Raw genomic sequence first — 12,886 nt, 5'->3', positions numbered from 1 at the left:
GCAGCCATGACAGGAAAGCAAACTAAAATCCACTCTCCTCCTGAAATCTCCACTAAGCCTTTAAGAGGCCCACCTTCCCTCCCGCTCCTCCTCCTCACCATGCTTGCCTTCATCCCACAGCAGACCTCCCTGCAGTCCAGACCGCTATCAAACCATAAGTGCTCCATCAAACTCTGAAGAAAACGGTGCAGTTCTTGTTCTTTGTGTTGACCCCTCTGCCCGGGTCCTACCACTCCACGCCCCCAGCTCCCTTAGCGACCCCATCAGTGTTGTTCAATAAAAGGCAGGGGAAACCCCCTATCCCCCTTTTCCTCTGTGTGTGTTGACATTACCAGCAGACTGTTTGGTTGTGTTTGTCAGAGTGTGATGACAGAACTGAACACTGGTATTTACCCTGCGATAACCGCGTTGTCTGGACAGGCTCTGTGTGGAAACTGGGTGTGTGGGACTGACAGAGGATGAATGTGTGTGTGTGCGCATGTCTCTGTGTGTGTGTGTGTGTGTGTGTGTGTGTGTGTGTGTGTGTGTGTACTTGTGAGGACCAAAAAAAATGTATTTTCCCAACAGAGTGAGGACATTTTTTTCTGTGTGTGTCTGTGTGTGTCTGTGTGTGTGTGTGTGTGTGTGTGTGTGTGTGTGTCTGTGTCTGTGTGTGTGTGTGTGTGTGTACTTGTGAGGACCAAAAAAAAAAGTATTTTCCCAACAGAATGAGGACATTTTTGGGAAGTGACCAGTCCTCACAACTACAAAGGTTCGTCAGAGGGTTACTGCTTGGTTTGAGGGTTAGGCTTAAGTTAGTGGTTAGACATTTAGTTGTGATGGTTAAGGTTAGGATCGGGGGGCTAGGGAATGCATTATGTCAATGAGTGTCTTCACAAAGATAGAAGTATGTGGGTCTGTGTTGGAGTGTGTGCGTGATAACGCTTGATGCTCCACATTTCTAAACTCTGTGCAAGTATGCACATACACATGTTATGATAACTGCTTTGATGACTGGATTTTTCTTTGTTGAGCTCTCAAGTCTAACCTGAAAGGATTTAAGGATTAGAAACTCATTTATGAACAGAGGACATTCACTATTAAGAAAGGATATAAATACAAATACAAGGCAGCTTTTATTAGTTGGGAAAGGTTTAGGTTTTGGAGATAAAGTTGGATCATTTAGAACAGAGAGAGATGGTTATCTGTGCTGCGTGTTAAGGAATTCATCTAGCCTGAGTGTTAGTGTATCTAGTGTGGAGATCTTCCCTTGCCAGGACCCGTACGGGTTCATACCCACGTTTCCTCAATGGTCAAATGTATCCGGGTCGGGTGCTGTTCTCTTGCCGCGGGTCCCAGGTCTGTTTAACATTATGTGTAATGCCTGAGTGGATCTGAGGAGACCCAGCTGTGATCAGACAGCACTGATCATGATGGAAAGGCTGTGTGTCTGTATAACAAGTTACAACATTAACAATAACAGTAGGATGAGAAATCAAAGAACGAGGTAACACAATGATCCACTGATGAAAGTATTGCAATATTTAGATATTTGCAGTATCATGAACTGGTTGTCTGTGGTGACATTCCCAGAAAAAATACTGTATTATGTTGCTGCAAATGCAAACCCGAATATTTCCCTCTGCTGCAGCTTCACATTAAAAGCATTTAACTGGTGAAACACGAGTTGAATTTTATTATGAAGTAGTCACAGGAAATGCAACTGCATTTGTCAGTGAGCTTAGCACTTTCAGCTATCCTTCATCAAAAATGCATCTACAAAACAAGACAACAGTCATTTTCATCATTTTCTGATTGAAATGTTGCAGGTAGAAAAGGAACAGGAAGGAGCAACCACAGTGAGATGAAGAGCTGCAGGCGACAGGCTGCAACACTTCAACTTCTGAGCCAGGTAACCAACTGCTGTTGGCAGACACATGCCGTGTGCAGCATAAAATCAGATAATAGTTGCTCGGATTTATTTCAGGGTAGTAGTATTAGATAGTACTGAATGAGGATAAGGGTGCACCTCATAAACTGGCAGTTGGAGCGTGTGTTTGTAGGTAATGTCATGATCAGACTACACAAGAACAGTCTGATCACGGCTGGATACAACAGTTTGCCAAGAAGAAAAATAAACCACAAAAATGTTGTTTTACTTCAGTGCGTTTAGAGTATAGTAAATTCTGTGTTGAGGACACCTCATGAGACACAAATGGAAACACTATCATGTAGCATGTAATATGTAAAGTGCTTAATGATAAACTTTATTTACTTTTCACACACGAAATGCAGCTCCAAGTGCTTTACAAGAAAAAGATTACATCCAAGTGCTTCATGAAACTCCGACTCGGACCTCAGTTGCTGAACCCTCACGCCCGATCAATGTTGCAAATCTTGCAGGTTGTTAATATAGACCGGGAGTTAATACTGGTCGAGTTTCAACATGTAGTGTCACATGTATCATCTCCTATGTCGAGCAAAGGACATGTGACGTGAATTTAAAGCACCATGATCACAACATCCTCCCACCAATACAACTGCCTGTTATCACATGACCAGTGGCGATGACAATAATGTCAACTCCACGACAAATGAGCAACCTTTATTTGCCGAGGAAGACTGTAAGATGAAGATGAAAGCTCCGGAGACATGCAGCTCAGCTTAAATGTGTGGCGTGTATGTGTGTACATTATGTACATTTGTATGAAAGTATAGCATACCACTGAGAAATATATGGTGGCATTTTCCACCAACAATCACTGAAGCTACAATCACTAGATAAACACTTGTGGTCATTTAAGCAACTTTTGACTCAATGTTCTGGCATACATATGTATATATGAGTGTTTTTATTGTTTCATGTTGATGTGTGTGGGTTCAGACCTGCAGCAGAGTCCCGTGGACGTGGTTGTGTTGAATTCTGGGTCCCGGCTCTGGAGGAAGCTCCTGCAGTAAAGAGTGAACTGTGGACGGGACCTGGGTGACCAGCACAAAGGGGACGAGGGCGCGAGCTGCCATTTCTCTGGTCCGATACACTGCAGAGCGGCCACATCTGCACAACACACACACACACAAAGCAGCAACATTAGTGTCATGGAAAGTTATTAAAATCATGGAAAAGAGATAGCTGCACTGTTACCATAACCTTTTAGTCTTGCATTATGTAACATTTGAGTACGTTTGATTAATGGAGAAAGTTATAAGGTTTCCCATTATCACAGGTCATGGATTGTTATTGTAAATGTTGGGTTCAATTTAATTTACATCTGTAACTTTGTTATGAAAATAATTGAATTACTCTGTGTATTGCATTATTATTTTTCATTATTATTTTGCTCTCCAGTCACATTATGTCATGGATAAATTCTCGAGTTAGGAATCATTAACCCATGGCTTATTCAATTTCAGACAGTTGGTCACTATTTTTATGTGTACGTTATGTAATAGCACATCTTTCTCCCTCTCTGCGTCTGTTTTTCTCTGTTTCACTGTTGCACAGACAAAAACCTTGAACCCTAACAGCTTAACAAGCCAGCAGATGACCAACACACAGATGTCTGTATCACACACACATGGTCATTTACAGTACTCGCTGGGGATGGAGAATGTGGCCAGTCACCCTGAGTGCAGGCTAAAATTAACCTTGTTTACAAGCTGATAGTCTTTCCATCTCCAGTGTCATAACACCGCCACCGCTGATATGAGGGAAGGACATGACCAAGACCTGAATGAGGCGAGGAGGAGTGAGACAGATGAAAGGGGGCTGAGGATGAGTGCCTGCGCCTGAAGGAGCCAAGTAATCCCAACAGACTTTTCTTTATATTTGTCAGCAGCTGATTAGTTTAGCTTGGCACAAAGACAGCTAACCAGATGATTCCCAAGGAATTATTATTATATTTTCTCTGAATCCGCACAAAACTAGAAATTTAACTAGACTTAAAAGTATAATATTGTGCATACTGTCTTTTTATGGTGCTTTCAGTAAAATAGTCATCAGAAGTGATAATCTGGGAACCATGAATGTCAAAACTAGTACCAATCCATAGTGAAGATGTTGAGAGATTTCTCAGGATATGTGAAAACTTGACCTGCTGGTGTTGCTGAATGAACCTTCCAAACTAACCAGAGTCAGTACGATTCATCCTTTAACAAAACTGACAGCAGAAACGACCTATGAGAGGAACATAAGCTTCATCCATCAAAACCACACCACAGCTGACACAAAACCTGACCTCCAGAATGTCTGTCACTGTTCTTGGATCCAGAGGCGCTGCGGGAGCAGTAGCTAAACTGTCTTCATCAGACTGAATTTTATCAGAAATAATATCAGTTTAATGGATCTAAATAATTTCCAAGGGGTCTTCAAGAAAAGCATCCAGAATTATTGATTTACTTATTTTATTGTGACCATTACAAATTTGAATTGGTTGCCTATGGGAATTACAATTCAAAAGGCACGCATGAAAAATAAAAAAAAAACACGAGAGTCTACAGAACAGAGATGGTCACATATTGAGGCCCAACATAGGCATGTCTGTTATAGAACATGAAGCCTAGGAATAAGCACTGCTTCAGTTCAGGGCAACAACTGGGTCTTCCACATGTATAGGGAGCATGCCTAGAATACATACTGTACAGTGACATGTGCGCACAGACAAGCACACACTCGCATACATGCATGCAGAGCAAAAGTCAAAGGAGGACGAGCGATGTGTGTAGGTTGCAGGCTGTTTATAGGGTCTGTAAAGTGGGATGTGGAGGCCAAACAAGTGGCTCAGCTCCACTGTGGAAAATTCAGCAGAAGGTTCCAGAGAAACGTGAAACACCTATCCATCACTACAGTGGTATGCAGAGATGAAAAGGAAGCTTGCTTTTTTGGCTTTGGTATGAAGGAGGGCGAGACAAGTTTAAAGACACAAACTTACAGCTGTGTATAATCTATGTCCAGAAAAAAATAAGAGTGAGGAAGAGGAACAAGCCAATAACTACGTGTAAATAATTATGGGCATGTTTTAAATTTTGACTGCTGGTAAGAATAAGAGAGAGGGAAAATAAAAGACAAGAGGCTTGAAATTTATATGAACTTAAAACAAAGGGAGGGCTGTTTCGAGCAACAAGTCATCTGTCAACAAATGCTTTTCCACCTGCTGTGAGCGTGCCTCCCCCACACACACGCGCACACACACCTATAGCCAGACAGACAACCAAAGTCCCTGTATGAAACACAGACAACAGCTTGCATTCCTGAGCTCTACACGCCTGTACACGTGAATTTATGTGCGCAGAAGTTCACTGACACACAGACACACAGACACACAGACACACACACACACACACACACACACACACACACACACACACACACACACACACACGTCTAATGACCAAAATCCATGTTCACTCCTCACTTTCTACCCCTCCCAGCTGCCATTTGGGGCCCATATGTTAACTATCTGTGCTAATTTGTCCCATTGAAACTCTTTTGCAAAAGGAAATGACAGTTTGGAGGGGTGTAATTTTAGAAACAGGGCCGCCCCCCATGGGGTCAGGAGGCAGACTGTTGACTGGCATGGACGAGACTCATCTGGGCCTCATTTTGAAGAAGTGGGAGAAAAGTTTCCTCCACAGAGACTGTAGCATGCTAGCTAAACAAGCCTAAGCAACGGAGTCTGTCACTGAAGAATGTGGGTAAGTTAGGAAGTTAAGTGGTGACACGATTACAATAATTTAGCTTAATTCATTCATATGGACACGATGTTGCTGTCTGAATACAATCACTCTTTTACTTTACAACGAAACTCAAAATAGCTTGATTTCTGTTGATAGACTAAGCAATTGATTGTTTCAGCACAAGCTGAAAGCAACACATATACAGTATGTCATCAGTTTTCACCACTGTCTACAATAATTTTTAGTTTTAGAATAATTTGAAAGGTGCTGTTACCAGTGGTGGAAGACAGAGACTGGTCAAAATGACTCCCAGTAGAGTGTGTAAATTAATCTAAAAATTCCATAACAGATTTGCCCATTGCATGTGCACTAGGCCCTGCTTTATACAAACAATCCCACAGATGAGGCAAAAATGATGATAAGTATGTGTCCGAAATCTCAATTTGTTTCTCAGTACTGAGTCAACTGAATGTTTTTCAGCATAAGGGAGGGATTTAAGCCATTTTCTGCAATACCCCAATATAAAAATATTCAATTGTAAGCAAAAGTGCTGCATTCAAAATTTTACACACTATATAGCTTTTTATTTGCAGTAGTAAATACTACCCCTGCAGCAAAAAAAATTATCCTGTCTTCAAATGTTAATTTACCGTTAGCGGTGTTTTGTTACTACAGAAAACAAAATAAACAGTAATAGTGGCATGAACAAGTCTGGGCACTCGACTAAGTCAGTGCTTTTTATGACTCACAGAAAAGAAGCAAACTCTGCAAACTCTTTTTGTAGCAGTGATCTAGCAATTTGCATACTGATACTATAAAGATAAATAAAAACAGACTGTAGGGAAACCATACCTAAAGCTGGATAACAAAAAATGCATTTTCTACTGATATCATGATATTTTTTATACATTTAATGACTGTTAACAACTTAAAAGGTATAGTATCAGGTAACATTTTGAATTCAGTTATGTCATACAATCTGTCATTGTCCCGGAAAGCCAACAAGTTAATAATAGCATGAGCAGTAAGGGGAAACACACAGCATCTCTGTTGGGAAGGAAATGACAGCGGTCCCTCCTAAAACCTCACTTTAGTTTATGGGCATTACCATGCCCTTTGAAAAGAAATGAGATATGAGACAGTGAGGACGGGAAAGGAGTAAGGCAGGGAGGGAGGGTGAGGCGTGATGCCTGGACTGGATATCACAGGACATAAATCACTATACAGGCACTCTGAGGTTTTAACATGAAGGCGGAGAGAGAACGATGAGGAGAAGAAAAAGAGAGAATGTGAAAGAAAGACACTGGAGGAGATAAAACCAACTGTTCTCCAGATAGAAAGACTGGAACGGAGGAGGGCTGGAACGAAGCAGCCATCAGTCATTAGAATAAATGTGTCTGCTCGTCATCATCCTCCCCCTCTTTGTCGTCATCATCGCCATCATCATCATTCTCTTCATCATTAGCCGTACAGGTGTGACGCACACAGAGGTCGGGAAGCAAAGGAATGTAAAAGTTCTTGCAAGGGGGAATAGAGGGTATAAAGATAAGATGCTGTGTGGTGTGATGGAGGGATATACAGTGGGGTAAAAAGTCTGAGACCACTCCCATTCACTTGTAGTAGGGGAAGAATTATTAACACGACGCTCTCTCCTGTCTACAAAAGAGGAGCTAAGATACATTTAATTATTGGACGCGGTGGCTCAGATCTTACGGAGAGAAGGAAGAAAAGGGTGAGGAGGAGGAGGGAGCTGACAGTCATCGACCTCATCAGACACGTCCGCACATGCCTGGGGAAGATGGGTTGGGGGATGGGGGTGGGGGGGTGGGGGTAGTGTCGAGAAACACGGCTGGAGCCAAAGAAGTTAGGGCTGGGCTATATTTAACATCTCCAACATGTGGGCTTCATTTGGGTGGATCTGTGCACTGCATACCTTCGCTGACAGAGAGAGTCAGCCAACCAGTGCTGAGCTGAAGACCTGTTCACTGCACCAAGAAGCGATGGGTCCGTAAAGAATCACTTATAAATGTCACTAAATCACTGATTTGGTCAAATAAAACTCTGGTGAATCAGTTAATCAGTAACTTGGAGAAACAGCTTATTTTCTTTCTGCTGCACAAGGCAACTTGGCACATTTGCAGTTCCAAATGGTAACCGTTCCTATTGACCTGGGGGTCATAGGAGAGATGAAATGAGGGCATAGAGGGAGAGACGTGAGATGAGGTGAAAGAGACCGATACATGCTGGTGTTCTAAAAACAACAGGAAGTTAGTCATTGCAGTGCGGCCTGCTGATGTGCCCCTCCATTCGCGTCAAAAATGGCACTCCTTCTCTGAGTCATCACGCAGTCAAATCAGAACACAAACGTGACACATGTGTTTTTAGATTCAGAGAGACCTAAGCTTTTCATTTACAAATCATAGAACAAAGACACTCCTTATAGCTCCAGGACCTGCTTAGAAATCATCACGTTTTTTAAACTTTCATCAGTATCAAAGTAATCCAGTGTCTGTACATCCATCTGTACGCAGCAAACAAGAATTGCTAATAGTAAAATGTAAGCAATCCATTACTGGCATAAGGTAATGGTAATGTTAGTCAACTTTTTTGTTGGTGTCATTCAGATAAACGATCAGTTCCTTAGTTGCTTCATTATTGATGCAATTAAAATAGTAATTAGTGTCCCATTTGTTTTAAATGAAATTTTACTACAGTGTCAAACAACAGTGAGTGAATGCTGTATCCAGACAAATCTGGACAAGGTAGAAATAGTTGTCCCCATGCATCAACTCTGTTTCTCAAAACTTTAACAATTACCAACAAAAACCAAGTAGGTTTAGGGTTAGGTTTCTTACTTTTGCAGGTCAGGATCTAAAGCATTGACCAAATTCAAATGTTGACCTGATGATGGTGTTAAGAAAGGGGATGTTTAAGTTAAGGTATCACTAAAGTTACAACTCATCTGCTAGAAAAATTGTTAGGCCCAGCAGCGGAACCTGTATGCTGGGACCAGGGTCAGTAAAAGTTTTATGAATTATTTTGAGTGACGTAGGCACTGAACCGAGATTTGTCCCAGTGGGCTGCTGCCCGATGGCCATATTGACGATGACTGTTCTTATTCTAAGAGCGTTCCTGAGGCCAGGGTGCTAGCTGGCTACGCTTGGTCGAGCCGAGGCTGGGGCGCTTGCTGAAGCCTTTTAACAAACAGATGTCTCTGGTGAGCTTTCTAACCATTATATCTAGGTTTCCAACTGAACTGCCCCAAATTCCTTGATGCTTAGGCCCGGCAGACCGCCGGGACTTGGAATACCCTGGTGGAAAACCTGCTTCCTAAGGAGCACATGTGGGTGTATCAAAATCTGTTGCAATACATCAACTTGTAGTTGAGACATTTCACTCAAAACCACAATTGTCAGCCTCCTGATCACCAAACCTTTTCATCCTCTGGGTACCATGAATGTCTGTACAAAGTTTCAGACAATGCATCCATATTTGTTGAGATATTTCCTTCTGGACCAAGGTCTTCTGACAGCGTCATCCATAAAGTCATGCTGCTAGATACTAAAAACATCTTGAGAGACGGTGGTGACGTGGATATGGCTAAACAGTTAAATGTACTGCTTATGGAGCAGCAGACAAACATTTCGGCTATATCATCTTGAAAACAACCAAATCCCCAACAGTATCTACCCACAAAGAACTCTACAACACTATATTGATATGTCATTCCTGTACTACCGACATCAGCCAGATACCAACACACATAAAGTAATAGACACACAGTTGAACAACACCCATACTCAAAGTGCTGTTATCTAAACCGTCAGTAAAGCATTCCAACCTCAAGGTCTTAGCCTCACACCCCCATCTCCTCCCACGCACACACACACACACACACACACACACACACACACGCATATACCATGTAAAAGCTTGTCTAAACACATGATGTGATATATTTTACATCTTAGGGGAGCGTGTAACTACCATGTGTCCTCGCTGATGCACACTGGGTCAGTGAAGGTCCTCACAAGAGCACTTACACACCAGGCGTGTAAGACGTACAAGCTTATGTTCTATTTGCAGGTGCAGTGCATGCAGATGAACATGTTCCAATAATATTTGTAGATTTCTCCATCTGAGGAATGTCAAAAATGAAGGCTGTGACCACAGTTTCCCAGTCGCCTGTAAGGTTTACTCGGCAGTAAACAGTGAGTGGATTCAGATAAAACCAGTCACAATCTAATCAACCGCTGCGACACGAGACGGCACTAACAACAACACAACTCTCTGCGGAGACCAACTCAGACTAGACAGGTGTTTTGTCTTAGTGAGCAGAAACATAAAATTAGACCAAGACCACACACACACACACACACACACACACACACACACACAAAATGATGTCTATCTTGTTTTTTTGTCATGATCATAACATTAGAGTGTACAGTATAATCTGGATTTTGGGGATTGTGATGTTAGAAAAAACAAAAGAAATGATGTAAGACACAGGCTTATATGAAAGATGCAGAAGCACCTGTTCAAACAAAAGAACACACACTCATGTTTAGACTGTAGGTGTTTTGTCTCAGTGATTGTGAAGTGTTCTATACTTAAAATGAGTTGTGGTTCAGAGAAACGTTGTTGGAGAGCAGGTGCGAGACCCTCCTGGATTTGACAGAGCTTTCCCTTGGTAATGCTTTTTTTTTTTTTTTTTTTTTTTAAACCTTTATATAAGCAGTTGAGCTGACTGGAAACACATTGATAAAGATGACACAAGGGAGGAGCTGCTGATGGATCACATACTACATGAGCATCTCTGCTGGGACTAATGGAGCAGTTAGGAGTTGAAATACTTGTTCAAAGACACGCCATCTCTTCCATGAGGGAAGAGAGTGAGTTGACAGATGGATAGTGGCAGTATGGAATAAAAAGAAAGTTATACAAACCTGCTCCTAACATAGGAGCTGACGTAATTGATGACAGACAGACATACAGATAGATTATCAGCTTGATTTGACTATTTCTACATTAAAGAGAACATAACAATCAACTGATTTTGTCTGTGTATGTCCTTTGTGTATGTAACATCTCTGATGCACATGTGCATGCTTGTGAGTGTGTGTAGCACTGAAACCCACCTAATGATGAAGGGCATGAATGGGGTGAGTCCCAGAGGTGAAGAAGATCCGTCCATGGGAGAAGGGTAGAGTCGACTGAGCACCAGCAGCAGCAAGAACAGACTGGGGTGTAGCTTCACCTGACCGCTGTCACTGAACACACAGGAACACGAATGAACACACACGAACACACACACACACACACACACACACACACACACACACACACACACACACACACCACACACACACACACAACACACACACACACACACACACACACACACACACACACACACACACACACACACACACACACACACACACACACACACACACAGATTTATGGTTGAATGAAAGGACTGTTGTTAATGTTGTTTCCATACAAAAAAATGTATTAGCAAGTGCTTTCTGTCAGACTGCCACCTACAGCAAATTTATGCCTATTATTAGATGTCATAAGTTTGATCTCCCAGAAGCCTCGTCTGTGCATTGTTACTTAGAGTAGATTTCTGAGAAATGATGTAAAGGTTTTTGATGCAAACTATAAAAGGGGAAAACTTCAGCTTTTGGAAGGCCAGATATTTTTGTTGGAGGCCTGGATTTGGTTCACCGGCTGCTATTTGGCTACCACTACTGTGTGATCTTAGTCATATCAACTTGTTCATATTTGACTGTCTCAAATAACCAAATTCTTGCCAAGAATGTGACCTGCCTGAGAAAAAACACAATGACTATTATAAATCTTATAGCCTGTTTTTCATAGATTTTCATTAAAAGAATAGTTTGCTATTTTTTTGCTGTCCTTGTTGATATGCTGTTGCTATAGCAGTGTATGAGACACAAATAGTTTGGATGCAGTTCTAATGTGTTGTCAATTTTCTGAAACAGGACTAAAGAGCAATATGAAAACCACATAAAATAAAAAATTCCAACACAAAATATCATGGGCCTAAATTCCTCTGGCACTTTATCTAAAAACCACCCACACTCTAATACAGACATCTCCTCATCCGTCCTGGAGCTGAGCTTTTTGACCTCCCTTTTTTTTGTGCATCCAAATCTCATCATCACCATCTGAGTCAGAATGGAAACTGTCGGTCTGTGCCAGCGGCTTCACAGTTTCACTCTGACACACTCACGGTGAGGAAAATGAAAAGAGAGAGAGAAACAGACGAGAACTTAAGCTATTAGAAAGGAAAATGACTAAAATGTATGAATATCAGGTGTCTAATGTGGAGAAGGGCCCTGCCGTTTCTTCAGAACAGTTTTATTCCCTCCGCTGGATGAATAAAGCAGAAATCACCTCGCCAAAGGTTCAGTGAGTTTGACAGTATTTCTGCTGCTGAAGGAGGCCTTCTACTTTATCTTGGTGTTAATAAAACTTTAGTAATGCTTGTTTAGTGGTGATTAAGGTGGAAATATCATCTTAGAATATGGGAGGACGATTGGACATTAGTGTTTACAATGTAAGGAGAGCTAAGGAGTATGCACGATCTGCTTATGTGAGCGTGTGTCAGGAGAGCAGAATGTCCTTAGGGCCCTGTCATTAGTCATGAGGATCTCACAGAACAGACACACAACAACAGACCCCCTGCAAAAACAACTTGTGCTTTTCATTACTTCATTCGGCACAGAATCGTCCGCTGGGACCGCTGCAGATCGGCAAGATGGGAAATGTAATAGCAGCCCGATTAGTAACCGGTCTAATGTGTTTAGTGTCACAGTTCAGTCGAGCCCAGCGGGACAGGATGTGATGTCAGAGATACAGGAGAGGGGGTAGATAGAGGGGAATTGCAAACATATTAGGCCATGTTGGGATACAGCTGGAGGCTCAAACACTTGACAGGATGAAAAAGAGACTGTGGCATTTAATGGCACTCTTAAATTCCATGCTGAGGTCTTCCATGAATTTCTGCCCTCTCTCCCTAAACTCCTCAATCATCTCCAGTATCCGGGTCTTTGATGAAACGGTTATTTTTGTTTTACATCTTTTTAAAGAGAGTGGAAACAGAACACTGACCTTAAGTATTTTTTTATACTTCATTTAGAAAGCAGTGATGGGGGACACAGTAGCAGAAGAAGCTCTAAAGTAAACTAAACTTTTAGCTTAG

General features: G+C 41.9%; 1 protein-coding gene across 2 annotated transcripts in view; it reads right to left on the bottom strand.

Moving 5' to 3' along the window:
• thada (THADA armadillo repeat containing) overlaps window positions 1-12,886 on the bottom strand; it is a 91,802-nt gene that overhangs the window by 45,117 nt on the left and 33,799 nt on the right. For both annotated transcript variants that reach the window (XM_056394671.1, XM_056394672.1), the window contains exons 28-29: window positions 10,794-10,925; window positions 2,866-3,034 (exon numbers count right to left, since the gene is read on the bottom strand). In XM_056394671.1, coding sequence (XP_056250646.1) covers window positions 2,866-3,034; window positions 10,794-10,925 — 301 coding nt within the window. The remainder of the gene's footprint in view (window positions 1-2,865; window positions 3,035-10,793; window positions 10,926-12,886) is intronic.

This window comes from Seriola aureovittata, chromosome 14 (genome assembly GCF_021018895.1).
Source record: "Seriola aureovittata isolate HTS-2021-v1 ecotype China chromosome 14, ASM2101889v1, whole genome shotgun sequence".
NCBI lineage: Eukaryota > Metazoa > Chordata > Actinopteri > Carangiformes > Carangidae > Seriola > Seriola aureovittata.
The sequence above is the reverse complement of the archived record's forward strand: the minus strand, read 5'-3'. Positions and strand labels throughout refer to the sequence as shown.